This window comes from Apodemus sylvaticus, chromosome 22 (assembly GCF_947179515.1).
Source record: "Apodemus sylvaticus chromosome 22, mApoSyl1.1, whole genome shotgun sequence".
Lineage (NCBI taxonomy): Eukaryota > Metazoa > Chordata > Mammalia > Rodentia > Muridae > Apodemus > Apodemus sylvaticus.
This window is the reverse complement of record NC_067493.1, coordinates 17,865,639-17,878,322: the sequence shown is the minus strand read 5'-3', so window position 1 is coordinate 17,878,322 and position 12,684 is coordinate 17,865,639. Positions and strand designations below refer to the sequence as shown.

The 12,684-nt window shown below is 50.9% G+C and overlaps 1 protein-coding gene across 1 annotated transcript; it reads right to left on the bottom strand.

Annotated features, from left to right (window-relative positions):
- Positions 1–2,956: 2,956 nt before the first annotated feature.
- Positions 2,957–11,134, bottom strand: Urad (ureidoimidazoline (2-oxo-4-hydroxy-4-carboxy-5-) decarboxylase). The gene is given in 3 exon segments (XM_052167829.1): positions 2,957–2,995; positions 2,997–3,427; positions 10,960–11,134. Coding segments are annotated over 3 exon segments (645 nt in total).
- Between the last annotated feature and the right edge of the window lie 1,550 nt (positions 11,135–12,684).

Here is a 12,684-nt window from a genome sequence, read left to right as displayed (position 1 = left end):
GTGGGGCTCGGAGTCTGCATACACTGCTATTTCACAAAGACCAGAGGGAACTGGAGATCCTCCCAAGGCCTCACAGCTAACTCTGCGACCTGAGGAAATCTCCAGCATTAGACAAGCCAGACTGTGTATCTGATCTCTGACACACGCAGCAGTCTGTACAAACCTTATTACTGTTGGTGCTACCCTGGACACACAGCCTCAGTACAAAACCAGCTATCATGATTCAGGGTCTCAGAACTCCCACCCTATACACACATAATTTCAGATCAATCAGGTTCTTCAGTTTCTACAACTCTGAGCACATTCCATATTGCGTTCTCTCGGAAGCACCTGCTCACTTCAGTCAATTTACTGGATGCATTTTTTTTTTTAGAAGTTCCATTCTAGATTTTTCTCCAACTGACTGTAAAGGTCTTCACTTACTTTTGTTTCGTAGTACATTTCACTTATATTTGTTTCACACCTTCTGGGGGTGGGGAAGGAAAGAAAATCTCCATTAAAAAAATTGGAACTGACATTCTGTGACTCAACTTAGAAAGGTGTCGGTTTAAAATGAGTAAAGGTTATGCATTGACTATGTGTCGCCTCTGATCTTCCCTTCTTCAAATACTAGTGTCTTTAAATACCAAGGCACAGAATAAGTTTTTAAAAGCCCCATCCACAGTCTCCAGTTACAAAGGTGATACCCAAACTCAGAGAGATGGGCACCTGATTCCTGAGCTGAGCCTTGTGCTCAGTCCTTTAACAGGAGCATTGGCCTGCTGGGCTCGGATGTTTCTGTAAGGGACAGTGACAATGGGGGAGGTGAGGGGCGAAGCAACTTCCCATCCCCCACCCCCCCCACCCCCAGTTCACATGGGTGAGCTGTCTGGTTTCTGACTCTCCATAATCAAAACACCCTATCCTCGAAATGGACTGTCTGGTTCTTTTTTTACTTTCAATCTTTTTTTTTCTTGATGAATTCCTAAGTAAAATATTAATTGTTCCCTTCGAATGCAAAACAGCTATCCCTGCGCCCTCCTGGGCCCACACGAGCGCGAGCGCGGACACTTTGAGGCGCTTGCGGCCGCAGCTTGTCTCCGGCATGCTGCGCACCAAGAGGGGAAGAACCAAGAAGCAGCGCCAGGCACAGGCTTGTCACTGTTGGAGCCTAGATACGGAGGAAGGAAACTGCCGACTATCCCTCCTTCAGCACTGGTCACCTGCCGGCGTGGGGAAAGGGCCTTTGTCACTTGGCTCCCTAGAAGGAGCTCTAAGTTGCTGAAACCCTTCCTTCCCAGCGCGCGGATGGCATCCTGCACATCCTGCCTGGCCTTCGGGCTAGCAGCGCTCCAGCGTCTTTGGAAGAGTCTATGAGTAGCCCGCTCTTGTCTCCTTGCTCCCACCGAACCCAAGGCGCCAGCAAGTGCCCAACCGGTGCCCTTTCCTGCAGGGATAAGTTCTCAACTGTTGAAATGCAGTTCTGTCATTTAGATATTCCGTCTGGATAGACCCGGTTGCTGCAGAGACGCACAGGTTACATCTAGAATTCTAAGATTAGTCCTGGAAATCTTGTCTCCTTGGGATTCTCTGCATCTTTGGCTTAGCACATTTACATAAAGAGGGTGGATTCCGCATTTTTAGAGAGCCGGGGTTATCTAAGGGTTGGGTTTATCCCAAGGCTAGACAGGATGCTTTGAATTATAGTGGGTGATTTTGTGTGTGTTGTGTCCGTGTGAACGAATGTAAGAGAGACTTGGAGACACAGAGAAGAGAGACAGGCAGACAGAGCCACGCAGTGCTCTCCCGGATAGCTCGGGCCTGGGATGCTGACAGACAGCTTCCAAGACAAGCCGCCCCATATCCTCTCTTTGCCTTCTTTGTTCTTACTGTTCAGGGACATAGGATTCCGAGTGTTCCAGGAGGGGACCATCTGTGGACATCTGGAGACCATCATGCCCCAGAGCCCAAAGTGTCATGGCACAACTCTTTATGGGAAAGGGGGAGAGGGCATTTTGGGGGGTTTATTTTACTGTTCACTATGGAAATCAACTCTGCTTCCATCTCACCTGCCCGTGCTGAGGTGCTGAGGAAGCCCTGTACGGTTTGGTTCTTCTTTGCCAAGAGAAGCCCTTAACAATGTCTTCTCGGGACTCATTAACACTCTCCCTCCCTCCCTCTCTCCCTCCCTCTTTGGGGGAAGAAGAGGGAACCGCCATTGTCCCCCACCCCACCCCCACCGGTGATGTTGCTTCTCCAGTGGACAAAGCAAGCTGACTCTGGAGCGCCAGGCTCAAGACTCCCAAGTCCTGTTCTTGTATGGGAAAGATTTCTAAAGGCGTCATCCCCGTGCCCATGTCGTCAGCACCTGGGATCAGGTCTTCTTAGCCCTGGGCTCCAACAACACCCAGAGCCGTCCAACGAATATTGTTCTTTTTAACATTGTATGGTTTGTCAGGGCACTCCAGGCCACCACTAAGGGCTGACCATCTGGAGGGACAAGAGTGACACCTGTTTCTGACCATCAAACCCTTTTAATTCGGGCGCGCGCGAACACACACACACACACACACACACACACACACACTTTTCCATAGACTTCTCAGAGTGAGAAAGTCGCTTCTGCTCACATGTAAATATCAGGTGAATTAAATGAAGTGGGAGACGAAAGACCAACTAGGCAACGAAAGCCCCCCACTGCAGTCTTCCGATGCCTTTTTGCAGCCGCTGTCAGTTCCTTGCTTCTTTCCCACTAAGTGGAGAAGAGTCCGAGTAGCCCGCCCCGGTGGGAGCTTTGGAATCTTCCAAGGCTATCATGTAGGCAGGGCAGGGCACCGAGTGGAGAATTGAAGCAACGATCTGGATAAATGGGGGGGGGGGGGGGGTGGCAAAGCGCTAAACCTCTAGACTGTGACATATTTTGGCGACGCGTGCTCATGTGGCTGGGCACAAAGGATGCATTACTCGTGTGATTGCTTCAATTCTCCACTTCCTTTGTGTGGGTGTATGGATTGTCTTTCCAGGACCGAGCCAGCCTGGGGCGCAGCAAGTCCCCTCCCGGTTGCATCCTGCTGGCGTTCCGATCCCCAGCCTCGCTGTGGTTCCACCCTGGCAGAATGGGCGCCGAGCAAATCTGTCAGGCGCAGGTGGCTGATCTTCTTCACTTCACCCAGGGCGGTGCGCAGCTCGGACTCCGGCTGGCAGTGCAGCCTCCGGGCTAGCTCCCGGGGCACCGTGGCACGGTCGCTCAGGCGCGCTGCCAGCACGAACGGGAAGCCGAAGCGCTCACGGTACTGTGCGTTGAGCCTCTGCAGCCGCAGCCGGGCGTCGGTGTCTAGGCTGGTAAGCCCCGCTTGGCTCTGTTCGCGCTCTGACTCAGCGGTGAGCGTGCCCTGTTGCAGATCGCGGCCCGCTAGGTCTGGGTGACAACGCAGGATGCCCTCCTGGCCTGCGGAGAAGAAGCACAGACACACTTCAGAGGATTACCCACTGCAGATCAGAAAAGCCAAGCCGGGTCCCCAGGTAGTGTGGTCCCTCTCCACTAACTGGGATGCGAGCCCCTCGTCCCCACCAGGACCCGAGGGCGGGGTGCGAGTGTCAGGTTGATCTTTCAGACCTAGGGGTAACCCGCAGAGGTGGAGAGAGGGCAGTCGGGAGGCTGGGAATTTACGACCTGCTCTGCCGAGAGCAGGGGAGTGATAAGAGGTCCCAGCTACTCCTATCTTTTCAAAGTCCTTTGCTCTCAGGGGGGCTTTGATGTTGAAAGGGGGCCGGATACGAGGGCCCGAAGACTTCCAAGACTTCCGCCGCCGAAAGCCCTGGAATAGGCTTCGTTCTGCCTCAAAGGTGAAAAGGCAGGAGCGAGGTGGGTGCAGGGAATAATATCCAAGGGGCTTGACAAATAAATGCCCAGATTTTGTGACTCTGAGGGTGAGTTCTGGGTCTCTGGGATGAAACAGCCGAGGAGCCTCTATATTAGAAACCCACTTCACCAGATTTCTCCAGCCCTTGAATAAAAGCGCCTCGCCCTTTTGTTGTTTTGTTTGTTTTGTTTTGTTTTTTTAATTACGTACTCCCACTTCTGGGGTTGGGTTGTTACTCTTTCTGACTGACTGACTTCAGAACCCAAAAGAACCCAAGTGGACAAAAGCTTTTGTTCTTGTAGGCCTCAAATTTGAAAGCCTAGCTGTGTCATGGCCCGGGGTTCTAACTCCTATGCCAGGGGACTCTCGGCTGGCTGCCCTGGGCACTCTGTGTCTTTTCAGCATTCTAAAGAACTAAATGGAGTTCTGGGGATCCTCAGGATCTCAAATGTGTCCAGAAGGGTGACCCTCCGTAAAAGAAGGATCCTCACACCTAATTTACTATGGAGAACTAAAGATAACTCGTTTCCCCACACCCTGGCACCAAATGCACAAGCAGTTCCGTGTTAGTAGGAAGTCTGGGAAAATGGAACCACAAGGTATAACTGCTCTCCACCCCCCATCTCCACTAAACAGGTGTCTATCTTTAGCGGGGTGGGAAATAGGCGAAGCTTTGTTGGAAATGGGAAATAATTCTAACGTCTTTTAGTAAATGTATCTCAATACCCACAGAGAGGAAAATCCCCTTTAAATATGGTGCAGCCTCAGCTTCCAGCTTCCTCAAATGTAGTCCCCACCCCTACCCCCCATAACAAGATGGGGGAGAAAAAAAAAAGTTTGTGCCAAAGCTCTCTCCTGCCTAGCAGCCAGGCCAGCGCCCCAGAGCCCGAGAGCCTCATGGAAGGGACTCCAGCTCCAGGGGAATCAGACAATTTCTTCTGACCTCCTTGGGCACCGCGGCGCACAAGCAAGTGGCAAACAATCACACTAACATAAATAAAAATAAAAAAAAAATACGTGTAAAACGAATATTCAACGAAGGCTCAGAAACCAAACGTTAGATCATTGGTCACTCTGCACACCCCTTGCTTTAAACCCACAGCCCCCCTTTAATGACTTGCTCGCCCCTGGGACTGGGGTCACCAATCCCAGTCTTCCGACACCATTGTTTTTGACTCCCCTTTCATGGGTACCCTAATTCTAGGCCACGCAGAGTCAGGAGTAGTTCTCTCTTCCTCTGAGCGGTCCCGTGTGGTGCGAAAACGTGAATGTTAAATTCCCCACCTTGGGGGCCACGGTCTGGCGGTGCCACGCCCGCCACTCTGGGCGGCTTCACCCCATATTGACCCAAATCCCAGGAAGGACAGACAGCTGTGGCTGCTGCAGGGGAGTTGGGCATCTCTGCGCTACTAACAGACTGCACCCCTCCCCAATCTATCCTCTCTTCTTCTGAGTTTCAAACAGCCCCAGGATTCCCCTCCCTCAGGGGGGATCCAATTGCTCTACTGAGCGCCCCCCCCCACCCCCCACTCCAAGCCATCAACGAAATAGTGGTGGGTGGGATTCTAGGGAGCGGGGAGGTCTTTTCTCTCACTGTCCCTCGCCAACCACCCAGCGCATGGGAGGAGCTTGAGGCCGGAGAGCGCCGCCTAGCAGCGCCACCCACCCGGAACCTTCCTGCCCTTACAGCTCTCTTCCCACTCTGCCTAGGGTTTATCTTCCCTCTTGAAAGCATCGCCTGGGTTAATGTTTGCCCAGCAGTGCGATGTGTTTTCAACTCTTGCAGAGAGGACAAGAGGGGGAAAAAGAAAAGGGGCCTAGAAAAGGGTAGAGCAAAGGACAGAGGGGAAAAAAGTCTGCTAAATTAGCGGAGCCGAAATTCACACACACACACACACACACCTTTCATTTGAACTCTGGCATGGTAGCCTGTGTTGGGTTTCCCCGCCAAAGACCCCACCTTCACTGTTCCAAATCACGGATGCCTTCGGGACTGGCAGGGATGGTACCCATCTATCCAGGAGCCCATAGCAAGGACCTTTCCTAGTTCCCACCAACACAGTATCTCCTTCAAGGTACCCCAGCTGTGCCTGGACACTGGATGGTCAGCCTGCATTCCTGAGCCTCCCTACTTGGGTGGCTGGACACAGCACCATCTCCAGCCCCTCATCCACCTCTTAACCTTCTCATGGAAATTCTGGTCTTCCCAGCTATGTCACTGGGTGAGAGTCGATGTAGGTAGGTATTGCAGGTATTAGTTACTGAGAACACAGGACACGGGTGTCTGCATGTAGAACAGTGGCCCCTGAGCAAGAACCGCCTGCCCACAATCCTGTCACATTGTCACATGCTCCCAGTCCTGGCACAATGGGTGGTCTGTGTCTTCTAGTAAAGACCATGCTCTTTTTAAAATTTTATTCTGTTATATTAAAAGGAGCTCCCCCCCCACCCCGAGACAGGGTTTCTCTGTGTAGCCCTGGCTGTCTGTCTAGGAACTCACTCTGTAGACCAGGATGGCCTTGAACTCAGAAACCCACCTGCCTCTGCCTCCCAAGTGCTGGGATTACAGGCGTGCACCACCGCTGCTCTGCTAAAAGGAGCTCTTTTGAAGTTTTATTTTATTTTAATTCATGTGTGTTTATACACGAGTGTGTGTAAGTGCGTGCACGTGCATGCCTGGCGCTCATGGATGTCTGGTTGAGAGCCCTGGGTTCAGGTGTTGAGAACTGACATAACTCAGATCCTCTGCAACCTGCCTTGAACTCCCGGGGCATCCTCCAAGGTGCTGGAATTACGTATAGGCTCTACCACAGTGGGCTTCTACTTGTGGTCTCTTTGTTTTGAACTATGTACGTGTGTGTGTGTGTGTGTGTGTGTGTGTGTGTGTCTGTGAGAGACAGACAGACGACAGAGCGAGCTGAGTTTACTGTAGGCAAGAAACATTTGATCCCATGAACTGAATTTCCGAGTTGTTCAGAGCTACAGGGTGGGTGCTGGGAGTTGAAATGGTATCTCTCCTACAAGGGCAGTAGGAGCCCTTAGCCACCGAGCCATCTAGCTCCTGGTTCTGGTGCTTTGAGTTCGCTTGTTCTGTTTTCTTCTCAGACTTCACTTTTGCAACCTCACATATGCATTAATAAACACACACACACACAGGGGCGTACCTAGCATTCCTTGATTTTGAGTTCCCTCAGACAAACCGCCCACCCAAACCTTGCTGACTTTAGCTTTTAACTCTACAGCAAGGATCCAGCAGCTTCTAACCCCACTACCTGAACCGCAGCCCAAACAGCCTCTTCTCTCGGCATCTCGACCCATCTCCCTGCGCCTACACAGCCTCTACACAACTTCCCCCCAAAAGTCCACACAATGATATTGGTATGGCAGAGGTACACACACACCTAGAGTGGGCACATTCGCTAGTGACAAAGACAGAGAGTGAAGAGAGACAGAAGGGGAAACAGAGAGATACAGTTGGAGAGATAAATGCAGAGACAGGGAACCAGAAAGAAAGAGAGAATTTGAGAAATTGGGGGGTGGAGAGGGAGGGGGAGGAGAAGAGGAGGAAGGGGAGGGGAGGGGGAGACGAGGGAGAAACCATTGCTGTTGGTTTGGGAGCTTGGCACTGGAGATGGAGCATCTTGTACTGCCGGCCCTAGTGGCCCTTAGTGTTTTGTTTCCTCAACCCAGTCTTTGATTTTGGACTCAAATCAGTACCAGAACTGTTTCCTTGCCTCTGCTCAATGTGAATAACTGGCTAGCACGGCAGGCAGGGCTTGAACTCAATAGTGATCCTGTACTGCCATCTAGTGGCCAGGATATGCCATAGCGTAACCGAATGGAAGACCAGCTTCCGTTTTCCTCCAAAAATTCAATTTTCAGTTCTGTGAGAGGACGGAACTTTTTGTTTTGCAAGACAGGGTTTCCCTGTGTAGCCCAGGCTGTCCTAGAACTCACTCTGTAGATCAGGCTGACCTCAAACTCACAGAAATCCACCTGCCTCTGTTTTCCAAGTGCTGGGATTAAAAGTATGAGGTGTCACTAGCTAGAAGTTTTCTTTGCTCCTTTTTGTTTGTTTAGGTAATCCAAACAAATACTTCCCCAGGAAGAGTCCCATCTCTCTCTCTCTCTCTCTCTCTCTCTCTCTCTCTCTCTCTCTCTCCTCTCCCTCCCTCCCTCTCTCTCTCTCTCTCTCTCTCACACACACTCACACACACACACACTGCTTTCTTTTTGTCGATTTGACACAAACCAAAGTCAACTGTGAAGAGGAAACCTCAGTTGAAGAAATCAACTCACTGGGCGGTGGTGGCGCACACCTGTAATCTGGGAGGCAGAGGCAGGCGGATTTCTGAGTTCGAGGCCAGCCTGGTCTACAGAGTGAGTTCCAGGACAGCCAGGGCTACACGAGAAATCCTGTCTCGAAAAAACCAACCCCCCCCCCAAAAAAAAAATCAAAAAAAAGAAAAAAGAAAAAAAATCAGCCTGTGTATGCTCCTCAGCCCACACACGTGCATACATTCATACATCACATATAACACATGTACATACACACACACACACATCTTTCTAGATTGTTTTTTGATAATCTAGAAAAGTCTAGTTTGGTTACTTTCTTCAAAAACCTTTGGATTGAGCTGGAGAGGTGGTTCAGTAGTTAGAGCACTTGCTGTTCTCCCAGAGGACCTGGCCTCTGCTCCCAGCAGGTGGTTCACATCTGCCCAGAACGCCAGTCCCAGGGGAATCTGGTGCCCTCTTTTGGCTCTGCAGGCATCTGCATGCATGAGGCGCACAGACACACGTTGGCATACACAGTCATGTTGGATTTTTTTTTCTTCTTTTTTCTCTTTTGGTTTTTCGAGACAGGGTTTCTCTGTGAGGCCTGGCTGTCCTGGAACTCAGTCTGTAAAACAGGCTGGCCTCGAACTCAGAGATCCACTTGCCTCTGCCTCCCAAGTGTGCACCACCACTGCCCATTAAGGATTCATCACTTTTGAAATGAGCCTTCAAATACATGGAGGTCCCCCTGCTCCCTTGTCTGCTGGAAACATCGTATAAAAGATTGAATACAGCTCAGTGGTAATGTCCAACACAAGCAGGCCCCTGAGTTGATTAGTTGATTTTCAGACAGACAGACAGACACACACACACACACCATATAACCAAACCTCATTAAAGCCTTCTTTCCCTTTTCTCTTAGACGTGGGCACCAGTTCTGGTAGTTTGAATGACAATGTTCCCTGTATATTTATGTAATGATTCCTAGCTTCCCAGTTCCCACACTGCTTGAGGAGGTTTACAGCAGTGGTTCTCAATCTTCCCAAGGCTGCGACCCTCACGTCCTGGTGACCCCCCCCCTCACGTCCTGGTGACACCCCCCCCCCCCCGCCATAACGTTATTTTGTTGCTGCTTCATAATTGTAATTTGCTACCATTATGAATCATCATGTAGCTATCTAGTATACAGGATATCTGACATGTGACATCATAGGGGTCATGACCCACAGAGCCATGGCCCTGTGGAGCAAACCTGCCACTGGGGGCAGGCTTTGAGAGTTTAAAGACTTAGCTTATTCCCAGCGTCCACTCTCTGCTTTGTGCTTGTGATTCAAGATGCAAGCTCTTAGCTCGACGCTTCTAGAGCCTGGCCTTCTGCTCCCCCACCATAGTGGATGTTTTGCTCCCTGCAGCCAAATAAACTCATTTCTCTTTAACCCCGACGACAGAAAGCAAATGGATTCAGCTCTCACGAGCCTCTGCTTTCTCCAGTTCTCTTGTGGGCTTCAGCGAGGGAGGCTGTCCACCATTCAGTGTGCCTCCGCTTTGGAGAAACTCGGAGCAGTAAGCGACTGTCACTGTGTGCCCGGCACTTGTGTCAATTCGATGTTGGTTTGCTTGCTTGTTTGTTGAGACGGTCTCACTGTAGACTGAGCTGGCCTGAAACTCATAACGAATGATCTTCTGCTTTAGCCTTCCTAGCACAGGCTAGACCACTACGCTAGGCTTCAGTCACACACACACACACACACACACACACACATCTAAATTTCATATATTTGAGTGTTTTGCTTGCATGCATGTCTGCGCATCACATGAGTCCTTAGTGTTTAAGGAGGTCACAGCAGAACGTCAGAGCCTGGAGTTCGACGCCTTCGTGAGCATCTGTCTACGTGGGTGTTTAAAATGGGTCTCCAGCCCTCTGGAGGAGCAGCCAGTGTTCCTAACTGCTGAGCCGTCTCTCCAGTCCTCAGCTTGATTTTATAACCTTGTCCCGTGTTCTTCTTTCTCCCTGGGGGACATTCAGGGGAGACCGAGAAATCATGGGGGGAGGGGGTGTCACAGACATACGAAACGTAGCTGTGAGCGCCTGCTCTGTCACGAGGCCACCCTCCTGCCTGAAGTCTAAGAACAGAGTCAAGGGCAGGCGACTCCTGCCCCGCCCCACCCCCCCACCCCACCCCCCACCCCCGTCTCTGTTCCCCAAGGGCATGTCAGGCTCACACTCACAAGCCACAGTATCCTGTGAGCAGGGGCTGTGGACCTTCGGACCTTCCGGCTCTGGGCCACCCAGAATATGCGCCACGTGTCTACCTCCTCTGCCCCCGCCCCACGGCCCAAAGTGCCCCAGTGCTCATTCGGCCCCCACCCCCACCCCCAAACGTCGCTTTGCTTCAGTTTTTCGTCCTTCTGCAAAGAGTCTTGGGGCCCGAATGAATGCACTTCCCTTGTCCGGTCTAAACCCGCCCTTTTTTGTAACTCGCTCAGTGCTTTCTTTCCATGCCTCCCTGGGGTCCCTGGCTTCCTATCCACCAAGGCCTTTGCCATGTTCCCATCCTTGACCTCCAGTAGCCCCGGCCATCCTGGAACGCGCTGTAGGTCAGGGTGGTCTGGAACTCAGAGGTTGGCCTCCCTATGCCTCCATCCACTCCCGTCGGCCATGCTGTCTAGTGACCCCACGTTCCTGGGTCTACCTTCAAGAGCCTAGCAATTCAAAGGGCGTCCACTGACCTTTCCCGTAAACCCAGCTAAATAGCTGAGTAAGGAGGCTACCGTCATCTAAAATATTTTTCTATTCGATATTGGCAATGACTTCCTGCGTGTGGTCCTGAAGGCTTACCTGACCTTGGGAGAGCATCAATAAAAGCAAAAAAGTGATTTTCTAAGTCTTCCAAGCCAGAGAACGGGCGCTGGGACCAGACAGCAGCCGCGATCAGAGGACATTTTTCAACGATGTTCCCAAACACATCCACAAATTCACTGAAGTCCATGGAGTTGACCGTCTCTATGTCCATGGCTGGTACTGGGTCGGAGGCAGCTGCCCTGCCTGCCACCCACTCTCATCGAACGAGTGACGCTAACTACTCATGGGTTGTGTTTGCTGAACACACACACGCTTGCCTGGTGCAAGGGCAGCTGACTCTGGTTTAAATACTTCCGGGAGGAGCTTATCCAAAATGTTTCTGCAATAAGTAAAGACAGGCTTAACTGTTTTGTTGGTGGTAGGGGGTGATATGTGTGCTGGAGACAGAACCCAAGTCTCACGCATGCTTAAAGAACACCCGAACTCTGAGCTATACCCTAGCTTACGGTTACGACCAGGAGAGCAGAGACTTCAGCAGAATGAATGTTTCCACCCAAGGCATCGCCAGAGTAAGAGCCAGCAGTGGCCATATTTAATGAGACAGACACCTGGTGTCCCTAACATCTGGTTCTGTGAGCATGAGCGTTTTTACCTGCACTCAATCTGTGTACCACACGCAGACCTGGGGCCAACAGAGGCTAGAAGATCTGGGAATCCCCTGAAGTTGGAGTCACAGGTGGTTGCAAGTTACCAAGTTCATGCTGGGGAGAGAACCAGGACTGTTCCTGAGGGCGCTTTCCTGGAACAGGCAGGTCACAGGGCCACCTATTTGGAAGGTGGCTTCTCATCTGTCCTTGCTATTGTCCCAGATACCGTGCTTTAATCTTTCTCTGAACCCCAAATGCTTAACAAAACATTTACTTAATTAGTGTAAACCAAACAGGATAAGGTGCCTCTGGTGAAGTGTGCTATCTTCTTTCATTAAAAAAATTTTTTTTCTTAAAAAATTAGATGTATTATGTATGTGCACACACATGAGTGTAGTGCCCAAGAAGAGAGGGTCGAATCTGACTTCTAGATTCTCACCTTGAGTTCTTGGCTTGGATTCTTTCAACAGCAGCCTATAAACTATAAGCTGAAATAAAACGTTTCCTCCCTAGATTGGTTTTGGTAAGTGTTTTATCGTAGCAGCAGAGTTCAGCTAAGGCTGTTACTGGTGGTGGTCTTCACGGGGGCAAAAAAGAGCCCAGAAAAGCTTAGAATGAGCACAGCACGGCAAGGGGGTGGATCTGGGCTGGCGTCCCAAAGGCGCCCACTGCCCTAGGGTGTGGGAAGGAGAGGGGCTCTGAGCACAGGAGGACTCCGTGTGGGACAAGCACGAAGAGCTCCCGTTACCGGGAGTCCAGAAATGATCGCACCCTGGATAAACTATCTCCAACGAGGGCTTGTTTTCCTTTCGCCTTGTTGTTTGCCTTTCCTTGCTATTTTCGCTTTCCTTGATATTTGCCTTTCCAAGTACCAAGGGGCAGTAACAAGTCAAATCAGGTGTTTGACACTGTTCAGAAACGGTGGTGCTCGGGCGCCACCTGCTGGTAAATCACTATAAAGCACTGCTAGACAGGGTCGCCTTAGCCCGCAGGCCACACCCTCCTCCTAAAGTATGTTAAAGGTGAAACCTTGTAAAGTTTTCCCCATCAGTACTGGCATGTCGGCCGGTGGTGGCATTATACAGGTCTAGACAATCATGTTGTTGAGATTAGA